The sequence below is a fragment of the Periplaneta americana genome, chromosome 7 (genome assembly GCF_040183065.1).
Source record: "Periplaneta americana isolate PAMFEO1 chromosome 7, P.americana_PAMFEO1_priV1, whole genome shotgun sequence".
NCBI lineage: Eukaryota > Metazoa > Arthropoda > Insecta > Blattodea > Blattidae > Periplaneta > Periplaneta americana.
In genome coordinates, this window is record NC_091123.1 from 106696575 (window position 1) to 106723928 (window position 27354).

At 35.4% G+C, this 27354-nt stretch overlaps 1 protein-coding gene across 1 annotated transcript in view; it reads left to right on the top strand.

The window, feature by feature from the left end:
• The window catches only part of eEF1gamma (elongation factor 1-gamma), a 54310-nt gene that overhangs the window by 848 nt on the left and 26108 nt on the right, over positions 1 to 27354 (top strand). The window contains exons 3-4 of the mRNA XM_069831144.1: positions 10872 to 10935; positions 18837 to 18979. Coding sequence (XP_069687245.1) covers positions 10872 to 10935; positions 18837 to 18979 — 207 coding nt within the window. The remainder of the gene's footprint in view (positions 1 to 10871; positions 10936 to 18836; positions 18980 to 27354) is intronic.

A 27354-nucleotide genomic window follows, 5' to 3' on the forward strand; every position in this document is an offset into this window, starting at 1 on the left:
GTTTTATGCACCTATTGATATAGAATACTTGTACCTTTTGTCCCGGCATCTATTTGCGGTAATATTATATAGTTTCTGCATTTATCACGATTGTTTAATGAAATCCTTTCTGTGCATTACCATAATAATGAAGTATTCTATATACCCAGTTTACGTTCATAACACTGAGTAGTTTATGTACGATCTTATTCGTGAGAATGACAATGCCATTTAACCATGGTTGTAATGGATTCCTAGTGAATCTTCGATCACGTCTCATCTGTGTTGCGTTGTATCATGATGAAACGAAATCGAGGGATGGTATAACTACAAATACACATAATTATATGTGGAAAAATAAGTTGATAATCAGTGAAAGGTTAACTTTGGTTTGTTCAGGCTTTTGGTATGCCTACCAAAAATCTCAACAAACTAAACCTAACTTGTCACTGATCTTCGATGTCATTGACGTCTCCTAGTAAATTACCCGGATAAATCGCAAAGAACGTCAGTAGGGGAAATTATCCCCACCCTCGCTGCTCGGTAGCTTGTTCGCCACACGGCATACGTTCTCTGTCTGCCCCCGCCCCCGTGGCTCACTGCCCGCCAAAATGAAATGTGCATTCGATACTCACGTATTTAGCTTAACACATACCTACAACTGCCCGCCAAAATGAAATGTGCATTCCATACTCATGTAAGTTGGCTTAACATACACCTACAACTGCCTGCCAAAATGAAATTTGCATTCGACACTCAAGTATTTAGCATAAAACAACACTAACCTGTGAACGTAACACTGTAAAATACATCCAAAGACATGTGCAACGTCACACATTACATTTCTACAATATATTATGGTAGAAAGTGCCCAAATCGCCATAGTAGCTGACGGCGCCCTTTTTAAATCCCACTAACCTGTAAGCATTATGGTAGACCTCGTTGAACATAAGTAGACTCATTTTCCCTTCTTTGGCAAGTTGTCTTGGTAACCGAGTGGACTAAAGCATGAACAAATACCATGTGTGCATTCCATTGGCAAGTTCGGCAGATCGAATACTAGCGTCAGCAAAGTCATAAGAAGAAAAGAGAGAGATAGAGCTAGGAAGAGAGAGAAGAAGGGGGACAGGACTGTGAGTTCCGCTTTTGTTTGGTAGATGCCACTTTCACATTTTAAGTTTCACTTTTGTCCACTAGAGTGTCTGGTGAGCTAGTAGGGGAAAAGTGGATTCTCTTTACAGATTAATCGCAAAGAACAGAACTCCAGTAGGGGAAGTTATCCCCACTCTCGCCGCTCGGCAGCTCGTTCGCTGCATGATAGCTGGTCTCTGTCTGCCCCCCGCCCCAGTGGGTCATTGCCTGCAAATGAAATGTGCATTCGACACTCACGTATTTGACGTAAAACAACACTCACCTGTGAACGTAATACTGTAAAATACATCCAAAGACATGTGCAATGTCACACATAACATTTCTACAATACATTATGGTAGACCTCATTGAACATAAGTAGATTCATTTTTCCTTCTTTGGCAAGTCGTCTCGGTAACAGAGTGGTCTAAAGCGTGAACAAATACCATGTGTGCGTTCCATTGGTAAGTTCGACAGCTCGAATACTAGCGTCAGCAAAGTCGTAAGAAAAAGAGAGAGAGAGAAAGAAGAAGGTGGACAGGACTGAGTTCTATTTTTGTTTGGTAGATGCAAATGCTAGGGGAAAATCGCAAAGACCAAAACGTAGAAGCTCTGCCCACCACCCCTTCCACTTTTCCCCTACTAGCTCACTGGTGACATCTAGAAGACAAAAGTGGAACTGGAAAAGTGAAAGCGGCATCTACCAATCAAAAGTAGAACTTCGTCCTCTCTCTCTCTCTCCTTCCCTCCCCCTTTCTCCCCCTCTCCCCCTAGCCACCCATTCTCTCTCTTCCTTGCTCAATCTTTTTTTATTTTTATTATTATTATTACTTTGCTGTCGCTAGTATTCGAACTGTCGAATTTGCCAATGAAACAAAATGCACTCATGGTTTTAGGTAACGCTTTATACCACTCGGCTACCGAGACGACTTGCTGAAAAGAGAGAAAATGAATCTACTTATGTTCAATGGAGACTACCATAATGTATTATAGAAATGCTGTGTTAACAGGTGAGTGTTGTTTTATGCTAAGTAGGTGTGTGTGTTAAGCTAAATACGTGAGTGTCGAATGCGCATTTTATTTTAATGTGGTGGGTCCTGATAAAATGCACTTTCATTTTAATGTGGTGGGTCTTGATAAAATGCACTTTCATTTTAATGTGGTGGGTCCCGATAAAAGGAAACGAAGTGGGCAGTTGCAGACAATGAGCCACTGGGGCATGGGGCAGACAGTAGAGAGAGAGAGAGAGAAAGAGCAGCTGCCATGTGGCGAGCAAGCTGCCGAGTGGTGAGAGTGGGGATAACTTCCCCTACTGGCATTCTGTTCTTTGCGATTTAGCCAATGCACAGTGGGCCAGACTGAATAAAAAATGAACTTTTTTCACAATACTTTTGACAGCGTATACTCATAGTAGGGATCCTGGTGAGCACTAAATTCATTATGTATCATCGATAACATGTTTTAACAACTATGGCTACAGCCTTGAAAGAGAGCTATTGTAACCAGGCGATAGCGCATCAGTCAGTCCGTGGTCATATTCGTGAATAAAGAAATAACAATGGCTGGAGAATGTTAGAACAAAGGGTAGGTTTTATTAGGATTACATGTAATTTTGAATTGGTTTATGTAGAGTGTAAATATTTGTGATAACTCGGAGGGATGCAATTGAAGCTAATATATTTTATAAATGACAAAATTTATTACATGTGCCATCTATGCTTATCCTTATTTAACAAATATATTGGTTATACAATATTTTGTTACATAATATATCTATTTAAACGTTTTCGGCTCTATGGAGCCATCATCAGAAACAAATAAGCCCATATGTATGGTGTGAGTACACTATATGTTGCCGTACAAGTAAACTCAATTAATATTAAAAATTAAAATGACATGTTTCTATGTAAAATCAATAATTGTATGGCAGAAATTACAATATAAATACAAGGTGGCTCTATGGGCCGTAATAAAGTATTACAATTGCTGATGATAAAATTAACTAAATACTTTAAAATTGTTGTTAAGGTCAGAATTAATAGTCGTCCAGTTTGATGGTTATGTAGCTTTCCATATTTGGTAGGAGCTGGTAAACTATGTCACAGCTGATGGTGGAAGGGGGGGAGAATAGTGGTAGGTTGGAAACCCATCACGTGTACTGTGTGCGTTCAGATTGAATAACGGATTATATAAATTTGGAATGTGCTCATTTAAGAGAGGAATACCTAATTTTAATGCCCGGGCTATATGAAAATCTTCTGCTGCAGTGATATGCGCGCAATTATTTAAAGGGAGAATTACACGTAATGTTTAATTGATATTGGTTAATTCGTGGCCATTCTCAATAAGGTGGATCGTGAATTTAGATTTTCTCCTGTTGTATTTGAAATCTGCGACATGTTCATTGAATCTGGTTTTAAAATTCCTACGAGTTTGTCCTTTGTATTTGTGAGGGCAATTTTTGCACTGTAGCATATATATCCCCCTGTTCTGATGCTTGTCGATTACGTTAATTTTATTGGGTAAAATATTATTGAGTTTATTACGTGTTCGGAACGCTAGTTCAATGCCATGTTTTTTAAAAAGGTTATTAAGTTGGTTGGAAACTTTACCAAAAAAATTTCAGCTAATAAGCCAGAAACTGGATCGCCCATCGCTAGGCCTTTGCAAAATTTGGAGAACAATAATGTCCCTGCCCTTTCAAGTAAGTTTAATATTATAGCTTATGTTAGATATGTAGACGATACGTTACTCGTATACGAGAACGATACAAATATTAGCGACAGCATTACCAACGCTTTCAATCACCTACACTCAAACATAAGCTTCACTTCCGAACAAGCCATAAATCGATCTATAAACTTTTTAGATTTGCACATATTTGTAATGAATTCCAAGATAAATTTTGACATTTTTAGAAAACCTACCTCCACAAATCATACCATAAATAAAGAATCTAATCACCCCGAGACACACAAACTCAGCAAATTCAGATAAGTTACCTCATTGATAGACTATTAATGGTGCCTTTAAGTAAAAAACGATTCGACAAAGAGCTCACTTATATTACAGAATTAGCAAGATCCAATGGCTTTAATAAACAAGAAATAAATAAGCTGTTTCAAAAATGGAAAAACAAGTTGCTACAAAACCAACACACTACATTTTCAGCCATTGAACCAACTACACCTAAAAAACGAGTTCCTATGACATACTTTGTTAGTTTCCAACCAACTTAATAACCTTTTTAAAAAACATGGCATTGAACTAGTGTTCCGAACAAGTAATAAACTCAATAATATTTTACCCAATAAAATTAACGTAATCGACAAGCATCAGAACAGGGGGATATATATGCTACAGTGCAAAAATTGCCCTCACAAATACATAGGACAAACTCGTAGGAATTTTAAAACCAGATTCAATGAACATGTCGCAGATTTCAAATACAACAGGAGAAAATCTAAATTCACGACCCACCTTATTGAGACTGGCCACGAATTAACCAATATCAATTAAACATTACGTGTAATTCTCCCTTTAAATAATTGCACGCATATCACTGCAGCAGAAGATTTTCATATAGCCCGGGCATTAAAATTAGGTATTCCTCTCTTAAATGAGCACATTCCAAATTTATATAATCCGTTATTCAATCTGAACGCACACAGTACACGTGATGGGTTTTCAACCTACCACTATTCTCCCCCCCTTCCACCATCAGCTGTGACATAGTTTACGTAATTTTTTGTACACGGAGCGCACCGACCAGTTGCTTTCTGCCTCCAGTGAACTCAAGAACACATCCTCATTCATCATAGTAAGTTACAGTTCACACAGTTTTAATCTAAGACACAGTCATTTACGTTTTCTCTTATTAATTTTGTATAAATTTGCCCTCTTAATAATTAATAGTTCAAACTTTTAACTAATAAACAACTGTTCCGTGCGCTTACGTATATATAAAATCTCTACACGAGATGTTCTGTAATAGATTCATGTGATTTATTAAGATCTTGGCATTAATAGCATTGAGGTATGTATATACTTTGTTCTGGTAACGAGCATCATTGAAAAATTTTTGAGTATAGGTATTACATTTGATACTTTCTTCCCCACAGCTGTTGCCCCAGCTCCTACCAAATATGGAAAGCTACATAACCATCAAACTGGACGACTATTAATTCTGATCTTAACAATTTTAAAGTATTTAGTTAATTTTATCATCAGCAATTGTAATACTTTATTACAGCCCATAGAGCCACCTTGTATTTATATTGTAATTTCTGCCATACAATTATTGATTTTACATAGAAACATGTCATTTTAATTTTTAATATTAATTGAGTTTACTTGTACGGCAACATATAGTGTACTTACACCATACATATGGGCTTACTTGTTTCTGATGATGGCTCCATAGAGCCGAAAACATTTAAATAGATATATTATGTAACAAAATATTGTATAACCAATATATTTGTTAAATAAGGATAAGCATAGACGGCACATGTAATAAATTTTAATTGCCATTTATAGTAATTAGCTTATCGGCCCCATCATGCCTCTTAAATTTAATATATTTTAGTTTTCAATATTTAAAGAGGGTTATAAAGTGCGTGTCACTCGATGTTACGAAAACTTTTGTGTCGATGGTTTAAACAGACCCTATAGATTGCAGAAAAGTCATATTCAGCTGCAGCTACTTGCACTTTTCTGTTTAATGTGCGAAAATTCAGATACCTACGTACAGTATTATTAATTACTATTCCAGATGACCGCTGTTTTTTACAATGAAATCATGGAAGCTCTGCTACAAAATAATAATGAGAAGACAGCTGTTCATGAGTTTGTTATTTCATAATTAGGATTACGTGAAAATTGTCTACAAGATTTTTCTTCATAACTAAAGAAAAAAAAGTTCATTCTGCAGTAATTTGAATAAAAGATAGCAGAATTGCTACAGAATGAAAAATAAATAGGAAGAAAAATATGGCAGTTCATTGGATCAAGAATTTAAGCTGCTCCCATGTAATAAATTTCATGTTGAACATGTGGCTGGATGTTCATAGTTGTATAGTCATTCTGGTCATCCAAGAAAATTGTTCTCTGAATCTTCTAAGACCAAGAGAAGGAAAACTGAACATCTCAGAGAAGCTGCTGATCCTGCTGCGCTTGCGCTTGCTACTCAGATAAGTCTGAAGGCTTCTGGTAAACAGGAGCAGCTAAACTAATGGAAAATGCTGTAAGTACACCAACCTGTGCGGCAAAAATTCCAACTGCATATGAGCATAGTGGTTCCTGCAAAAATGTTGCAAAATATAGTGGTGATGACATTTTAGCTCTCATAATGGATATGAAATTATCTAAGTACCAGTACACTTTATTGAGACTACAAGCAAAATGTAGAAATGTAGATTTATATCCAGCGTACAATGAAGTTTGAGAAGCAAGCTCCATTGCTATCCATGTGATATTACTGTGACAGAAATAAGTGCAGAAGTGAACTTACAGAGTCTGTTAGATCATACAGCCAGACGAATTTATGAAAAGGAGAAAGGAAGAAATTCAGAGTCAGTTTCCAAATGAGATGGGACTTCTTGTGGACAAACCTAAACCAGGAGAGAATGGAACCTCAAACAACGGGAATACTCCTAGAAGACTCTTCTCAAATCCCGAATTAACATATCCATAACCGGAATAGATAGAGACTTAATTATACGTTTTGCAGTTGTTCTTCGAGTAATTTCTAGTGGAAGAGACATTAAAATTGATTCTTTCAATCAATATGCGCTAGAAAATGCAAAATTGTTCATTCAGAAGTATCCCTAGTTTAACCTCCCAGCTAGCGTGCACAAAATTCTCATCCAAGGGTCTCAGATTATTAACTCAGCTCTGCTTCCAATTGCACAGTTATCTGAGGAGACTCAGGAGGCTCATAATAAAGATATTCAAATAATATATCGAGAGCCCCACACAAGGAAAAGTTCTCGTAAAAATACAATGACAGATTTAGTCAACAACCTCCTCATATCTTCCGATCCTCTCATTTCACATATCAGAAAGTCACATAAAAAACACAAAACTGCCTTGTGGAAGGAAGGATTACAGCTAATGAAAGACTCTAGTGAGGAAGAAGAAGAAAGTGCTATTCATGAAGAAAATGTTGGTAATGAAAATGTAATGATGAGGAATCAGATATTGAATAAAAAATTATTATGTTGTGAAAGTGCTTTTAACTTAAAGAAAAAGTGAAAACTATTGAATAACTATTAATTTTATGCATCCAAGAAAACAATAGAGACATAAAATAATTTTGTCCCATTTTGAGTCGATTCTGGCCCACTGTGCAATGCTAGAAATGATGACCTACATGCAAGCATGATTCACGTCTCTACAGCACGTTCCCAGATGCTTTCTGTAGGTAATTTTGAGTTATGTTCCTTATTTCTTGTCACATGATTTCCTTTATCCTAGCCACTTCATCTGGTAGCAAAAGCTGATGCACTACATGAGATTTGTACGAACTTCAATTTAGTGGTGTGTTGAATTGAGATTTTAGACACCTCTACCAGCTGAGCTAAGCGGCTATAAGATTTTTGAGGGCTTTGTTTTAAGCAAAAACCTATTTCGCATAATTTTTCCTCGTTTGAGACCAGTTTATCCACTTGAGACTTCTTATTTTGAACCCGAGCCTATCTCGTTGAATTTTTTACGAGTTTGTTGTATATTGCTATCTTCTCTGAGACAAAAATAAATCTGGAGAATGACGATGGAATTTTTGGAGACAATTTCTCTGCGAAGAATTCACGTTAAAGTATTGCAAATAAAAATGAGTTGCTCCACAGCCGAGGAGTAGAAACGAGGGTAAACAGAGCCATAAACCTGACAGCGTATAGGGACTTACAACTGGTTTCCTTGAACTGCTGAGGGATTTCGTTTTGTCCACTCTATAGATTCAGTTCTTTTCCATAGTTATGGGGAATATTCCTCCTACCCATATTTATTCTTTATCTTATAGATGACATTGGCCTTGTGTCTTGTTTATCGCGTGATTTTTAATGTGTAATGTTGGTTCATAATCAGATCAGACTTATGTGTCAAATAGATAATCCATTCATATTAAATACACGGTTTATTAAAACTTGTTGATAAAGGCATATAATGGCTACGTATAATTTCTGGCAATTATTTTCTACTGTGCCAAATTGAACGTTGGTCAGTATGGCGGACATCACTGAGGATCAGTGACAGGTTAGGTTTGATTTAAGTTTTTGGTAATATGCCTACCAAAAAAAAGTATAATATCCGTGCGTTTTTTTTTAAAGCTCTTCAGTAAAGCGCTTCATGTCTTTGCTGCAGCAAAATGAGGGTCCAAAAAAAGACGCAATTAGGTCGGCTGACTGCAAAATGGTGGAAATTAATATTGGCTTCTATTACTGCAGTAATAAATTTAACCCTAAAAGAACCGAACATGTTAAATAGTTTCGACTTCCATGCTAATGACATGGAATTATTATTACTAGACGATTTTAACAATAATGAACGTTGCAAAAGACCAAAACAAGCATTCCGCCATGATGGATCGTGCAGCAAACTTGTAAAGTGAAGTTTTGATTTGCTGCATGGTTGCTACAGCGCTGCTGCAGCGACGGTGAAGCAAATGTAATAAAAGAACAGTCTTGCTGCAGCGCTTTACATCTTGCTTTAAAGTAACGCACGGTATGCAAAGAGAAACAAAAACCTAAACAAACCAAACTTAACCTGTCACTGATCCTCGATGGTGTCTGCCAACATTCAATTTGACACAGAAGCAAATAATTACTTAATTTCTTTTCAGTAGGTAATGTTTTTATTCTATTTTAATTTGGCCTAGTGCATATGATGGACTTTTAGTATTCTGATTTATTTACTACCATCTGTTACATGCTATAATTGACAGAAGTCACAACTTCGCTCCCTCTATTTCCCTCGTCTTTTCTGTTATAACTACTATGGATTAATGCTTTGAGTACATTAGTAAAATACACAATATTTCTGACATAGTTTGAAGAGCACAATACTTACACGTGTTACAGAAGTCTCATATATAACAAATGACTCATAACCCTAGTCAGTTGCAGGATATCCTCTGTTCATTTTAAATGTTGGTAGATCGTTTATATTTAGATTAGATTAAAATAGGAGTGGGAACTAAGCTCTCACGTACTTTTTTTTGGTGCTCTTTGTTTCATTGCCTTCCACATCTTCACTCCATTACATTATGGAAGTTATCAGAATCTTTGTAACAATGCTAGGTTCTAATTTACATGTTACCGATTCTGGCATCACGGAGTACAATAGTTTCAAATATTGTACCTACTTCCATTTCAGACAGGAAACTTGATTCAGAAATTACCATCTCTCTTTTTTCTCAATCTTTATGGGCATATAAGATACTTACAGTAAATGCAAAATATCTCTGTGCCTGGTCTATGTCACAGAAAAAGGAGGTCGAGATACATAGGAACAAATTACTCTGTAATGTGGATTATTATGCATGTATGTTAAAACTGAAAACCAGAAAACATTGACTACTCACTGCTGTATTGCTTCCCTATCTCAGTGAGATTAATTTAGTTTGGCAGAGACAGCGGATGTTTTTAATTTCAGAAGTTTGAAGGATTTGTTTTCATACATATAATGTCGCCACACCTGTCCCTCCCTCCTGCAAATCCTCTTTGAGGAATCAAAATTGTTCTTCGGATTCAGAGATATTCTGTGGCCATTGTAAATGTAAAATCTTTTGTCCTTGATAGAATTTTAACCCTCGAAGCTCTGATATAGTGACAAGCATATTACACTAATTGCAAGCAAAGAAGTGACTTCTGACTGTTCTGTAATGTATATTTTTGAACTCTTCTACTTGCATGTTTGGCCCAACCAGTAGATACTGAATTCGTCATTTGCCTTTGTCACGGCAAGACAAGTGAAGACGGCCTTGCCACATAGATCCTTAACTCAGTAATATAAACACTTCCATTCATGCCTAACAATAATGAACAAAACATCTCTGCCTTTCTGTGTGCTCCTGGTGGACGGAGGGAAAAACTGCTAGTTGGATGCCAGACTCTGGCCATATGCATTCCTCGTGCTTTACTAGAGACGTGAGAAGCTGTTTCTTTGCTTACAGCAAGCAGTAACCACGACCATAAACAAATGACATTTTATTTATAAGGGTATTTCGACATTTAAAGTCATGGTGTAAAACTGTTTTTTGTTGTAATATTATATCAATATCTTAAGTAGATTCTATATTCAAACTATTTAATTTGTTAGTATTTAAGCACAATGTTATAGAGATATGTAGAACAAACCTTTCCACCAAAGGCAATCATACAAATTTTCTATGTGTATGTTTTGTAACGAAGAAAGGGAAAATAATTGACAAATGCCAGGTGTTCAATTATAATACTGAATTGAACATCATTAATAATTGTCAAACATTAGTTACATTATCGAAAATGTAGTGCTCAAAGAAATTGTTGCTTATTATTTATTTATTTATTTATTTATTTTTTTTTTGCAAACTTACGAAGAATGTGCAAATTTATTTTTGTGTTAAAAATGATAATGCATATTTCTTCATTAGTTTACAGTGAACTAATATACTGTACAATAATTTTTTGAGCAAACTGGTATTTTATAAGTTTGCAATAAAACAATATGGAACAATTTCTTTGAGCACTGTAATAGATTGTGTGTTAATCTTATACTTGCAGGTTCCAGCATTTGAAACAGCAGATGGCCAATACCTAACCGAAAGCAATGCTATTGCATATTATGGTAAGATTTATTAATGTTTAATTTCTAATAATTCAGTTTAACTTGTTAATTCTTCTTTGCTGTCATTACTTTGGTATGTTTCTTACTTTATAGTGAAGGTCTTGTCCGAATTCAAGTCACTAGAACTTACAATTGAATTCTATTCAAGATAAATTGGAATGTTTAGATTCGCTGAATTTTTTTCAGATCTTTAATGTGATGCTTTTCCTTATCTTGAGAATACAGCAGCCAGCTAATTCATGCCATGTTGACTGTTACAGTCCATAAATGTTTCATCTGAATGACAAGCAACTTTAAAGTAATTTACAATTCATGTTGATGTTCCAATAAGTCAATTGCTATATATACTTTTGTCAATAATTTGAGGTACTCAATCTTAATGGCTTAACAAGAAAATACACAGAACAAGTTACATTATAACTGTTTTAAATATATTTACGTAACATAAGTACTTCAAACTTCAAAAACACTATGTGTACATAATAAGAATTTCTTTTTCCAAACATGTTTTATTCTAGGGAGAATGATGTAACTACTCTTCGTATTGTTTTATAAGTTTATATTATACTCGTTTTGGCCTGTGTTGTTATTATTATTATTATTATTATTATTATTATTATTATTATTATTATTATTATTATTCGGTTGAGAAATTTTTGTCATACAGTCTGCTTTCAAAAAAGCTGAAACTTTGAATTTATAAAATAGTTATACTGTATTACCATTTTTTCTGTATGGTTGTGAAACTTGGACTCTTACTTTGTGAGAGGAACAGAGGTTAAAGGTGTTTGAGAATAAGGTACTTAGGAAAATATTAGAGGCTAAGAGTGATGAAGTTGCAGGAGAATGGAGAAAGTTACACAATGCAGAACTGCACACATTGTATTCTTCACCTGACATAATTAGGAACATTAAATCCAGACGTTTAAGATGGGTAGGGCATGTAGCACGTATGGTTGAATCCAGAAATGCATATAGAGTGTCAGTTGGTAGGCTGGGGGGGGGGGGGGGAAAGACCTTTGGGGAGGCCAAGACGTAGATGGGAGGATAATATTAAAATGGATTTGAGGGCAGTAGGATATGATGGTAAAGACTGGATTAATCTTGCTTAGGATAGGGACCGATGTGGGGTTTATGTAAGAACGGCAATGAACCTCCAGGTTCCTTAAAAGCCATAAGTAAGTAATAGGCCTATGTTGAATTATTTTTCAAAATAATTTAATTGCTACTACTGAAGTCTCTTTGCTCGACATGTGAAATATCATATCAGGGTCAGTTTGTCCCTTTTCCTAGTTTCCACAGAAGATTTTTAATAAAATATTGTTTATTGAATCTGAAAATGTTATATTAGCCAACCGAGGTTAAGAATGATGCAGGAGTCTTTATTCGTTTAATCTCCTCTTACCCTTGTGCAGATATTTCTTTTTTACAAAACCAGAGTCACAACATGGCTATTTTGAATTGGAAAGTTTCTGAAATAGTTTGTATTGTATGGGAATGTCAACGTTATCAATCTAATTTCCTCTAAATTAGTGTATCTTTGTATGTTAAAACTCAAGGAAGTAGTGAAGTATAAAGAGTAACAGCCACAGCTCCATTGTAGCAATAGTGTTCAGAGCAGTACAGTGTTGATCGAAATATTGTGAAGCACTGTTCTATCATCTGTTTCTTTAAGGAATGTAAGTGTGTGCATCTGTTAGCAAAAAAGTGGTAATGTGCTCAGAAGCAAAGAATGTTAAATTATAATATGTTTTCAATTATTTTAAATATGACAATGAGTATAAAAACGTGAACTGGATTGTGAGTGAAAGTGCACAGGGCTCTCTGGTGACACCTACCAAAAAAGACAGTGAAGGATTGCGTTCTAATAGCAGGAAAGTGAAGTATGATGACTTATCAGAAGTTGTGTATGACGAAAAGTTCACAAATTTTATTTTAGAAATTAGGTTCCAACTCTAAATTAAATTTTGAGTGCTATTAACCAAGATCCTGCTCTTCCAAATTTTAAGAGGAATACGCTTTATGTGTTAAATAAAATAGGTTTTGAATGTGCAAAAAGGAAAAACAGAGCCATAATGATAAAGACAGCGAACTTAGTGATGTTGCATCATGACTATCTGGTCACAATAAAGAAATATAGAAGTGTAAGCAGACCCATGTTGTATGCTGATGAATTGTGGGTTAACACTGGAACTACCGTCAAGAAAGCATGACAAGATACGACAGTGAAAACGGCAAGTTTTCTTGGCAGGACTGAAGCCATCTACATCTCATGATCCACATTTCACTTTGGTTTTTACACTGGAAATGAAAATGGCTTCCTCCCCAATCCACAGCTTGTATTTCTTTGTAAAAATAATACAGCTGATGCACACGAAATAACTACTGTAAAGATAATTTGCACATGTAATGTGTTAGCGCACAGTTCAACAGATGACTACTTGTCTCCTTTAGATAAATGCCTGGTTTCTTCAACTTTTGTTAAAATGCACCTAACATAGCATTAATTAACTGTAAGTTAAAAGTATGAATTGCTGTTAAAAATATTGCGTTTCTTCAACTTCACATTTTAACATTCTGTTTGTTAACTCTCTGTTAGGACCAGAGATTCTAGAGTTTAACCATAACCTATAACCAAGTATAGGCCTAGGCTCAATTCTGTTTTCTGAACTCTGACAATTGCGATTCTCACTTGTTTCCGTTGTTTGATTCAGAGAAGATAGAAGTCTTTCTATTCTCTCAGGTTTGATTTCTGATTCTTTCCTCATCTGTATCACAATAGCGTGGAGCGGCGTATTGGTATTGCTGTTATGAAATGGAAAATGCTGGAACAAAAAGAAATCGTGGGACTAATTTCTCTTCAATTGAAAGAAATTTTCTGCTGGAAATTATTTCGCAGTATAAACCAATTAATCAGAATAAACGGATTTAAGTTGAAAGCCAAAAGTGAGGGTTGGCAGAAAATAGCCTATACCTTTGTATGAACTTCTGTTCTATCAAATCACTGAAATCATCCCCTCTGTTCATGTATTCATGGATATCATTTTCTAAATAATCCAACTTATAGAAGTTCAGCATCTAACACACCAGACATATTGGATACTTCTATGCTAACAGAGTGTTAAATGATTTAACTGCATGAAATTGGGCTGTTAAATTAACATAGGTTTTAACAGCCTGTTAGTACTAACAGTAGTTGAAGAAATGCTTCAACTGTTAAGTTTACAGTTAAAATGGAATAACACAGTTATAATTTAACAAAGGTTGAAGAAACAGGGCCAAAGACTCTTTAAGATTTAAACTTCCTAACATTGTGAACCATGCTTTTCAACTGTAATGTACATCACACCTACCCAAATATAGTACCATTTTTAGCTTATAGTGCATATAAATCTGGGCTCCGTCTACAATACACAATTGAAAAATGCCGTCTCAGGAACTTACTAGCAATAAGCATTTGGTGGAGTTGAAAAGGTCAAAAGGGATTTCCTTTTGCAACTCGAAAACTTCAAATGGGTGAAATCGTGTGACATCTTGTGATGCGTGTGCGAAGTGTAGACTCTTACCCAAGGTTAGTAGAATAGAGGCCAGATGTTGCATAATATATACATAGCTAAGTGTTACCTATCAAAATAGTCGTACAAATTGAAATGTTAAACTCGATTGAAAATACAAACTCGGAAAGTTGATTGGTGAAAAATCTGTGGCTAAAAAGAGAGGTGGAGTTAATTGTCAAGCAAATTCCTGAATAATGTTAATTTGTGTAGAATTGTCATATCTTTCCACATAAATACAGACACAGTAATTCTGTATTACATTTATGTAAGTCTCATTGTTATGTCAATGAACTGAAGTTATCTTCACATTGGGGAACAAGGCTTTGCTTTTTAGGAGAGGATTGGTAGCATTTTTCTTATCATTCCATTATTTCATCATTATTGCCATACTCTACAGTCTCATTGTCTTTGAATGTACGAGGTACATGTGGGGAAGCCACAAAGTGATAGTCGGGAGATGAAGGTCAAAGCTTTTGCTAGCGGCAGGTATGCCAGTCAGTCCGTTTCTATGAGTGCATTTAGGTATAGTAAACATTTCTTTGAGTGACGGAACAGTGTGTAGTCATTCAATTTTTTGTGCACGAGGTGAAAGCTGCATTAATATTCATATGAACTTGTCTTGGTGTGTGGGGGATAATGCTATGAATTATAGCAATGTGAATAGATGGATGGAAAAGTTTAAAAAGGGGAGCGTGTCCATCAGTGATCTGCCACAAGCAGGGGGACCATCTTCCTCCTGCACTGATGAGAACAGGAAACATATTAAAAACTCATTCTGGATGACCGCCATGACTGTTGAGGAAATTTGCGTTTGTACAGACTTAACCAATGGAACAGTGATGAGAATCATTAAAAAGAACTTGAAAATGGTGAAAGTGAGTGTCAAAGATGCTGGATGATGAAAAAAAAGAAAACACTGAAGAGATGTTGACAAGACACCACTCAGATCCATATTTTCTTGACAAGGTGATCACTATGGATGAGACATGGATCCCTCTGTTCAATCCGATCCAGAAACTTACCACCTCCCAAAAAATTCAAAATTGATGCCTCAGCTGAGAAAATCCTCTACTCGTCTTTTGGGACTAGAAAGGGATTATTCTCTCCCAAAGGGCATGACAATCATTGGTGAACATTACAAAGACATCCTGAAGATCAAACTCTTTCCTGCAATTGCAGAAAAACAACCTGAATTGGTGGGAAATTTCATTTTGCATCAAGACAACGCCCCCTCCCCCTCCTCCACAGGGCACTGTTGTCACAGAATTTCTCCTTGAGCATGGTATTACGACACAGAGACACCTGACCTTGCTCCCAGTGATTTCTGGTTGTTTTACATGCTGAACTTGGTCTTTGTGGGAGGTAATTTTCATCGAGAGCAAGAATGAGTTCTGCAGTTTACCAGTATCTAAAACAGCTACCTAAAGAATACTACAAAACATGTTATGAAAAGTGGTTTGAATGCTGGTAACTGTGCTTAGACAAAGGAGGAGACTATGTAGAGAAGTGTGTATCAGACATCTGTGTGCAAATAAATTTTGATATTTTTTTTGTATCCATTACTTTTGGAGTGCACCTCGTAGTCATGAGACAATTTTGCTGCAGCTATCACCACCACAGCCACAACTAACTACCACTACTCTTAAGTGCACTTAGATACAACCTTAGCAATGGTGATAGCAGGGCCTTACCTGCCACTGCACAGTGGGTCAGAATTAAAATACAGCGGGACAAAATTAATAACCTCTCTTGTATCTAACATATTTTTTTTAAACTTCATACAATAGTTACAGGTAATGTACTGTTTTTTTTGTGTACAAAGTCTGATTACATTTATACAAGAGGAATTATTCCTTTACGAGGGGTGCATTAGTACAAAATTAATAACTTCTTTTGTATCCAACAGATTTTTTATGAAACGTTGAACAGAATTTACAGATAAAATATATTTTTGTGTACAAACTTTGATTACGATTGTATAAGAGAAACTACCCTTTTATAGGGGGTGTATTTAAACAAAATAATTTGTCTGCTATCTATAGGCAGAAGAAATTGATGGGTTTGGCGAACCCCTACTTCACTACCTCCTACACTCAGAACCTGCTTGGTGTATGGTCCTGTCCCAAACAACTTTCTCCTCCATTCACACGTCTTGTACTATAGGAAAACTTAAAAAATAAATCAAATAATAACATGATTTCTAGTAATTACAAATAGGGGCTTCATTATTTACTCAGTATTACTGTATTTACTCAGCTATAGGACCGCCCCCCTTTTTTTTCTCTACTTTTTACTTTCGAATTTGGGAGAGGGTCCTATAGGTGTGGTTCACACCTCTGGAGTAACAGCGCATCTGGCAGCGAAACCAGGTGGCCGGAGTTTCAATCCCGGTTGGGGCAAGTTACTTGATTGAGGTTTTTTACAGGGTTTTCCCTCAACCCAGTATGAGCAAATGTTGGGTAACTATTGGTGCTGGACCTGGGACTCATTTCACTGGCATTATCACCTTCATTTCATTCAGATGCTAAATAACCTGAGATGTTGATACAGCGTTGCAAAATAAATTACGAACTTCATAAAATCAATTGATTTGGGAAAGGAGAAAGGTTAAAAAATAAGCTATTTTATTTTGATGCATTGCAAACTCGACAGCATCTAATTTAAAAGAGGCCGTAAAACTCATCCTGCGATTACTGGTACTTATTTTTAAGTTTTCACAGTACGCATCTAAGATAGGTAAGATAAAGACTTGATGCATGAAGAAAGGCAAGTGAGTGGGTGGAAGGGGAGAAACAAGTTTAGAACCAGGAAGGCATAGGTTTTACCATTATTGCTGTGCTTTCGCATGTCACAGAAGTTAAAGACGGGCAATTTTTGCTAGATGTAGGTTGATGGTGTTAAGGAATTCATCAATTTCCAAAAATGTTGTATTTTGACTCTCAAGAATTAAGAGGAATACTATAGACTAGGGGGAGTCCTATAGTCAAGTAAATATTGCATCATTTATAACCTTTCGCAAGTTAGCCATTTCACAAATGTAATAAATTGTAATGTAAACTTAATATAAATAAAATATTTAGCATTACACACAAATACTTTATATTTGTATTTTCAGAATAGAGCTGAAATAGTAAATATTAAATAATGTTTATATACTTGTCAATTTTGTGAATCATGATAAAATTAAATGTTAAAGTATAAAAAATTAATATATTTTTACTGTGTGTGGAATATGTATATTATTATAACATGAACGAGTTTCGTAATCTAAAAGATTGAGCTCTTTTTTTTAATCCTGCTGCTTTGTGACAGGGGTAATGTGTCTGGCTAATGTGCTGGAGACCTGAATTGCATTCGGATATTATGTTTGTGAATGTGTAGAGTTCATGCATCTTTTTGTTTTCACGAGTCCTGAACAATAGTTTCAAAATTGAGTGTGTACAGTCTTTCTTAGGTAATGCTGCAAAGAATTGATGAAAAACAACATATAGGATGACTTCAAGAGATGGCTTGATCATTGGAGGTGCAACTTATTTGAGAGAAATGCTAAGATTATTATTGTTGTGATTATTATTATTATTATTATTATTATTATTATTATTATATTTCAATATAAAAATCCTTTTTTATTAATCCACTGGCAGCTACTGGGTGTTCACCTAAATACCTCCATCTATGAGTGATATGCCAGGGAGTTGTAGTTTTTGCCACTGAATTCATTGCCCTCGGTGCACCATGAGAGACTAATTGCATAGCACTGCATGATGAATGGTGGAATACGAGAAGGGAAAACTGGAGTAACCTGCAAAATCTACTTACGTACGTCAAAATTCGAAACTAGATTACCATCGTGAACCTAAAGTTTAAATTGTAGGAATTTAAATGTTAAAAACAGTGAAGCATGGACTCTCAAAAAGTCTAACACCAAGAGAATTGCAGTGTGCAAAATGCGTTTTACGGGATGAACAGTGGGATCACAAAATTTAAGAAGAGAAATGAGGAAATTTTGTAAGTTTTAGAGACTGTATTGGACTACATTGCAAGCTACCAAAATAACTGGAGAGCTCATGGTGATAACATGTCTAATACACAATATTTATTGGTTATCTTGAAATACTATCCTAGTGGCTCAGTGGCTTCCTCAGAAGATGTATAGAAAATACTAAACTTAACAGGCTGTATGGTCTAGCACTTGAGGAGGAGAAGGGTGGTGGTGATGGTGATGATGATGAAATAGAGCTGAAATTTTGTAAAGATATAATTGCATATGTACTTACAAGATGTGTAAAACTTGGTTAATTCTATCAGAAATACTCTTCAACAAAAGTAAATAAAATGTTTCAGTGGCTAATAATCAACTCCGTGGCCAGTCAGATCTGGAAAAAGCCCAGGTGATCCAGTGGCTAGGATTTGCTGACAGTGAGATTCTTCCAGCTTCTTGTGCCTGGGTCTTTCCTTGCCTTGGAATTATGCAACACAATAAACAGGTTAGTTATACAAGAAAACTACTGTAAGTACTGTGTATGTAAAGCAGCTCATATGATGTTACTACTTTCTGACACCTCAAATGAAAATAAACAGTGATTTAATTTTTATCAAGTTCTGATGAGCTGACTTGAGAAGTAAATTACATAGGCAGAAAATGATATGTGTTTAGAGTAAAAGCTTACTTTTAGTACTCTTATATTGAAATCTGTTTAAAAGTTACGTGTGGCTTTTATATCTCAAGCTGTCTTTACTTAGTTTTATGAAATATGAAAAAGACAATGAAGGTGAAGGCTGATGGTCGCACATAGCTACAATAACAATGGAAATCTAGCTTGTGGATACAATTCTGAACACAAAATAAAAAGAATATACTTAGAATCAAGTATTGCTTCATATTAATAAACTTATCAAATTAAATCACAGTGTAATTGTGGGAATAAACTAGTACTCACTTCATAAAACTAATTACTGTGCAACAGCGACCAAGGAACTTAGAGCTGTATTGAAAGGAACTTAAAGCTGAATTAAAAGCTAGATATTTCAAATCAAAAACCAGGAATACTGAAGAAGATCCCTTACAAAGAAAAAATAAGTAACAAAAGAGTCCTGTAGGCCTCTGCTATTAAATGTTTGTAGTAAATGGTTTTAATCTCTCGAAGAGAAGTAAATATTTTTTAAAGTGATTATACTTTCAGTTTAAATTAAATTCTAGCATTAACATCTGATTTAACAAGTAAGTTAAAAAATCTGTTCGCCAACTTTACTTGTCCCCTTTAAGGGAGAATTCTTCACACCTGCTCAAATCTAAAGTGTACCGGTAATTAAAAGATGTCCAAGAAAGAAGTCTTCCAGACGTGACAGTTTAGCCTTTATTAAAACTTTACAAGGAACACATTAGTACAGTTACAGGTCGCGCCAGGGATTTTGGCAGATGGATTTTCTTACTGTGATCTGGAGAGCGAGTTCTTTCCCCGCTGCAAGATCAGTTGTTATCTTTGTCGCAGTGGAATGGGTAGGACATAAGAGTAAACATGCACGCCTGAGCATTTGTGCACTCTGGACAGTCACCTCCAAAAACTAAACAAATAATACAGTAGTCTATATGTGTCTTTGGTATTCCCAAGAAACTTGTTCGATTAATTAAAATGTGTCTCAATGAAACTTACAGCAGAGTCCGTATAGGCCAGTTTCTATCTGATGCTTTTCCAATTCACTGCGGGCTAAAGCAAGGAGATGCACTATCACCTTTACTTTTTAACTTCGCTCTAGAAAATGCTTTAAGGAAAGTTCAGGATAACAGAGAGGGTTTGGAATTGAACGGGTTACATCAGCTGCTTGTCTATGCGGATGACGTAAATATGTTAGGAAAAACTCCACAAACGATTAGGGAAAACACGGAAATTTTACTTGAAGCAAATAAAGCGATAGGTTTGGTAGTAAATCCCAAAGAGACAAAGTATATGATTATATCTCGTGACCAGAATATTGTACGAAACGGAAATATAATCTGTTATATATATGGAAATATATGTATATGGAAATATGTTAATCCTTAGTCAATAGATAAGACTGAGTTTTACGAAATACGAACATTAAGGGATGGAAAATGGGAGGCAGTAATGATCAAAATAATTATACCGATTTATTTTTTTTTTTAACCAGCAGACGTGCAGCCTTTAAATTTAAAACAAAGATTCACTCATAAAATTGGGTTAGATTATTCATCTCATCTCTCAGAATTGTTTCTGAAATGTATAAGGAAAGTAAAAAAATTCAATTTCATGAAGGCTACTGCCTTGAAATAAGTTCAGCTTTTTTACTCCCGAGCAGAGACGAGAGAGAAAGAAGTCGACGATTTTAAAAATTCACTAAACTATATTTAACTAGAGACGTAAAATTTAAAATGAAGGTTACTCTCTACAATATTGGTTAAGCATTCTTAGATTTTTTAAATACCATATCCTAAGGTACTGATGAAAAGGCAGAAGGGAGTGAGAAATCTCATGTCATCCGATCTCGATGAAAGTCGATATCTGGGGATCTTTGCGATCACAGAATACGAATAAGGTATTATTTAGTCCGACTTTGTCCCTAAAGTGGTGGAGTGGGACAAAAATGGGTGAAAAATTAAATTAGATATCTTAGGGGTTTTCGAGACGAAAATTACGAATAATACAATTTGTGCGAATTCAATATGGCAGTTTCAGTACTATGAATTATATTTTAAAAAATTAAACATCGGAGATCGCACAGGTAACACATGTACAGTATTTAAGGGGGTATGTAACACCTTTTGATAGTAGGCCTATACATTTAGTAAAATCCAAAGTGTAATTTCTACATATTCTGAATGAATGTTGTGCTGGAATTGAGTATAGTCATCAGCCAATACCTCTACATTAATAAATAACTTTTTAGAATCCATAAAGTACAGTATGTATTGTGAATGGTAATTATGTTTTTCAATTGGTGCAATTTGTGCAGGGAAAATTGGTTTCTCCGATATTTTGTATGATTTCGAATATTTTAAAATGCTTTCTTCTCTGTTCTATTCACAATGTGCGTGTGAAGAAATTATTGCCCTTGTAATATCCATTACAATCCTATTTATTATACTCTTATATAAATCTAACTTCCGCAGCATGCAATTTTACCCAATTAACCAAATTATATTTTGATTATTAAGAATCGTAATTTTATTAACTTGAATTGTCGTATCACCAGTAGAAGATCCCTAGATTATTACTGGACAAATCTTGCATATCGATCTGGTAAGGGTAGGATTATATATATATATATATATATATATATATATATGCGCAATGCAATGCTTTTTGCTTTTAATTAAGAATTAATTTAATTTAGAAAATGTAGGAGACGTATTGTAAAATCATTGCGAACGGAAGTCATTTACATTTATTAAAGGTATTCTTTGAGTAAGACTGTACCGTGATGTGTGTCATAATAAGGATAATTGATATGAGCTCCTGTTATGAAAATATGAATGACTCAGAATGTTATCGCATCTCATTCTCGCAGCTTACACAAACAATACTGGCTCGCCTACTGGAAATGTCATCGAGGTCATCTGCCAAAATCGGTGCCTCAGACTATAACACATATATAATGCAATCCTTAACTTATTTTCCATAAAAGTGGATACATGTTATTGTGACTGATTCCAAAAACTGGTAAAATTAAAAGTGACCCTAAGAGCTATAGACCAATCACTTCGACTCTCTTTTCCGAAATATTTCAGCATTTGCTATTGACAACTGTTAAGATCAGTAGACGAAAATATATTGCCTGCTGTGTGGTTTGAATTTCAATTACATCATTCATGCTTGCAACAACGTTATTACAAAGCAGATGCCCTTGATACTTAAAAGAAAAATTTCTTTTGTTTCTTCCTTGCTAGAGAAAAATCTTTTGAGAAAGTTTCACTTTCTCTTAAATATGGAACAATGCAATCAATTATATCATTCCCTCAGGCGTTCCTCAAGGCAGTGTGTGAGGGCCTTTATATAATTATTTTTTATATTGCTTTTTCCCCCAGTGTATGATCAGTACACTAGCTGATTTTGCTGATGACATTGTAATGCTCAGCAAAGGTACTGTTGAAATGGCATCTAGGTAGGGTTACCAGATGTCTGGAAAATTCTGGACTGCCCTGCATTTTAACCTTGTGCCGAGTGTCCAGGAGGACTTTCTGAAAAATTTTGAATGTCCTACATTTTGAGAAACAAACATTCATTAGTTTTAAAATGGATTAGTGACTCGGGAAAGAACGGAATTAGCCACAACTCAACCACAGCAACATACTTATAATCAAAGATTATAGTCATTCAATAGTCTTTGCTTCATAGCAGTGGACAGAAGATGTTGCAGCAGTGCAATGGCCCTCTGAATTGTGCTGGAGTGGACAGCAATACAAACACTGCAATGGTTCATGCTTTTTGGCCATTGCAGGGTGCTGAAGCACGAAACTTATGAGTAGTGGTTGATTTGTAACACATGCACCAAGATGCTGAAAAGAAAATATAAATTCACTGTTGCTTTAGCGAAGAAGTATATATGTGTTTACAGCAGAGATAAATGAACATAAAGCACAGTGCCTTATTTGTCCTGTGATCCTATTACAAAGCCTATAAAATAATTTTTATTAATAGAGCCACATAGACTATTGTATTACTACGATTTATTGAAATATTCATAACGAGATTTTTTATAATTAAATCTGACATGTTATTATTTTAACACGAGACTAAATTTTAAAAACTTCAGTTATGCAGACATTCATGATTATATTTCAAAGAAGCCTGATGTTTTACATACCAGTAATATTAGTTTTGAAAGAAGAATAATTGGTAAAGTTCATTGATAGTTATTATTCTTTGAGTGTTTCAATATTTTAAGATATAATGATGTAATGGCTCCAGCAGAAAGTACTGACATTTCAAATTGGTGTAATGTAATTGATTTTAAATTTTACTACGTCCACCAGTTTTCAAGCTCGAAAGGAATTGGTTTAGAGTCAATCGCACAGTCAAGAATGGAACATTGGACGATTCAGAAGTATGTTGTTTGTGTCAGTCTGTTTTCACAGAATAACTCTATTGCAGAAATGTAACAAAGATTTCATTACCAATTCCAATGCCGTAATGCCATAGTGCAGTGGGTCACTAAGTGGTGTTTAACAGGTACAGTACGAGATGAGTATCGTGTTCCTTACTGGCGTAACTTCAGAATGCTCACCAATTTTGTCGTTCCTGAAATGCGCCGTTTAAGAATTCGGAATATGTGATTCCAACAAGTGGAGCAATGTCCCATACTTCCTGGATTTCCATTAATGTTCTACACGATATGTTTCCAGGAGAATAATCTCTCGATTTATAGACTTATCATGGCCTCCAAGATCTCCTGACCTTACTGTTCCTGATTTTTATCTATGGGGCACTCTGAAGAACAGAGTGTATTTGACTCTACCAGCTACAACAGAAATTCTAAAAAGAAGAATTCGAGAAGAGATCACCGCTGTGTCCCAGGAAGAACTATGGAATTCCATGAATTGTGTATTTTTCAGGGTAAGAGAATGTCTCAATTGTAATGAAGCTATTTGAAGGATATTGTTTACAAAAAATAAGTTAGTCTGTTCCGATGCAATTCTCCCAGACTTTGTCGTTATTTATATGTTTCTTTGTGTAATGTTGTGCTAATATTTTATTATTTATTAAGATTTAAAATTTGTCATACTTTCTGCTGGACCCTGTATATATTTTAGTTGCATTTTAGATTTTGATTTTAAATTTTCCTACATTACTCTACACTGTCATACATTTTGGTGTAATGTCCTACATTTTGAACCATTGTCTTCTACATTTCGTTAAAATAATATGGTAACCCTGACATTTATTAGATATTGACCACATTCTAAATCTCAAGGTATCTTGACAGTTACACTTATACTGGGGGAGGGAGAGCCAGACATCGTAACCACCAGCAGAAACAGAGATCCCATAAATCATTGTCTGTATAATACAAACATCTTGTAATTGTATACTTCTCTTTTATCAGGCCAATATGACAATATGGCTGTTATATATGGAATTATTCTTACACTTAAATCGATAGAATCAAACTATCCAGAATAGGTACCTCAGACTACTAATAGGAGCACCTTTGTACAAGCGAAAATAACACCCTGCATGATGATATAGGCTTTCTGGAGGTGCATACAATATTCTGCATGAGCAAGAGAAGATTACACAACACTTTTGACTGTTGGCAATAGTCCTCTGGTTCGACGGTCCAGAAAATTACACTCTTGACCCACCATTGAGAAGATTAAAAGGGGATACTGATTTAAAATTGTAAACCAGTTTCGTTGATAATCGGGATGCTACTGAGTTGTTCTCCAAATACATGTTTATATTTGAATGATTGATGTTAGTTTTGGCATAACTATATGATGTATAATTTATACAATTAAGTTTTTCCTGTAAAAAAAAAAAGGGGGGGTAATTAAAATTGGTATAAGATTTTTCATTTTGCTCAGCATATAATTATTGTTGTTTAGTCAACTGTCCAAAACAGGTTTGAATCTCACAGGTTTGTATTTCTGCTTTCTGAATGAAGATGCGATCTTATGTGAAAGCAGAAATACAACATAGCATACAGAACAGAAAACACACTTAAAGACATCTCAACACACAAACAACACAAACAAATAAATAGAACCACACAGGCATATACAAACTCACATGTAATAGTTGCGACAAGTTCTACATTGTACAGACAGGCAGATGATTCCAAACACGCTACCCAAAGAACACATTAAAGCAATAACCAGAGGACACAATACATCTACATATGCTGAACACATAACTAATGCTAACTATACATACAGTAACATAGAAATCCTACACATACAAACCAAAAACTCAACACACTATAACAGTACGAAATATACAGACACCCTAATCAAAATTTTCAAAACACAGATCAATTTCAGAACACACTCACTATTTGACTCCACTTTTCAACACACAAACACACCCCTACAACAGGCAGCGATATCAAGATGCCAAGATCTAGTAGGCTCTGATGATGGTGTATAGTATACACCGAAACAGCTGTAAGCTACACGTGCTTGTGTAATTAACATGAGTAAGTTTGCCATTTTATCAATACAGTAAAAACCTCGATAAGATGCACCCGCTTATTACGCTATTCCGTGTAATACGCTTTTTTTTTTGTCTGGTCCCTGCACATTTCATATATAACACCTTTATAAAATACCCCATTTGTTGCGCTCTAGTCCCGCATAATACACTGTTTTTGTGGAATATTTTCGATGTATTTTACAGAAATAAAATATTTTTGCCATTGAACTCACTGGTGCCATTTACCTGAAAAGTATTCGACCCTTTACCTGCTCATTTAAACCTGTACAATACCCCCACCATCTTGTTATGCTCTCTTGTTCGACTCAGGAGAAGACGAGCGTGGAGTGAGGAAAAAGGGCAGTTAATAGAGAATGTTACGATAATAGTGCAATATTTCTACTACTAGTAAGTTCATATAATATTTCTGCTTACTAGTAGTAAAAATATTGCACGTGTTTTCGTAACGTTATCTATTAACCACCCTTTTTCCTCACTCTGTGCTCGTCTTCTCCTGAGTCACCCTTTTGCTAACCCTCTCTCAAACAACATCCTCACTCGGCCATATAAAAATTGTGGAAATTCTTGCTGGTCAGTTTGTTGTCCTTCGTGTATTGAAGTGTCTGTGAATGATTACAATGATTGTTAAACGGAAAGCGCTTTCTGTGTCGAAAAAATTGGAAATCTTATGAAAGTACGATGAAAACAGTACCCTTAATCAGAAACTACTCTCTGATTCATTAGGAATCGCATAATCGACATAAAGGACGATAATAAAAAATCGCGACTCAATCACTGCAGCTGCGACGTTGGGAGGATGTAAGCGCAGGAAAGTGAAGTGTGATAAACAAGAGGCCTTTGAGAACATTTTGGTCGACTGGCTTCATCAGTCTCGAAGTGCAAACATACCTGTAAGTGGCCCTATCATTCAAGAGAAGGCGCGCAAAATCGCATGCAAATTAAACTTCGACTTTTCTGCTTCTAATGGTTGGCTTGACAGATTTAAACGACGACATGAAATTGTTTACCACGCGATTTCCGAGTCTAGAACTGTCAGTGAAAGTGACATTAGTGAATGGACAAGCAGAGTCTGTCTAATCTGATTTCAAGATACGAACCCTGTGATATTTATGATGTGGACGAATGTGATTTATTAAGTTCATGCCCGACAAATCATACATTTTCAAAGGAGAAAAGTGTCATGGGGGAAAATTAAGTATGAAGAAGGTAACAGTGCTCGTTGATGGCTCTGAACAGCTGTCTCTGGTCGTGGTGGAAAAATCAGCAAAACCACGATGCTTCAAATGTGTAAAGAATCTGTCGTGTTTATTTATTTATTTATTTTTTTTTATTATTGGGTTATTTTACGACACTGTATCAACATCTAGGATATTTAGCATCTGAATGAAAATGAAGGTGATAATGCCGGTGAAGTGAGTCCAGGGTCCAGCACCGAAAATTACCCAGCATTTGCTCGTAGGATTTGGACAACAAAATGAGTGTTTTATATATATATATATATATATATATATATATATATATATATATATATATATAAGGGTTCCGATAATTCATTGCCTGATAGTAGTCCCCTATCTGATGTAACTGATGATGAAGTTGACGAGGATTGGGTTGCTGTTCGCGAAAAGCTAGTCGATTCACTTGGAGGATTTCACATCTGTAGACGATGGTGTTGTGACCTCAGATATTCT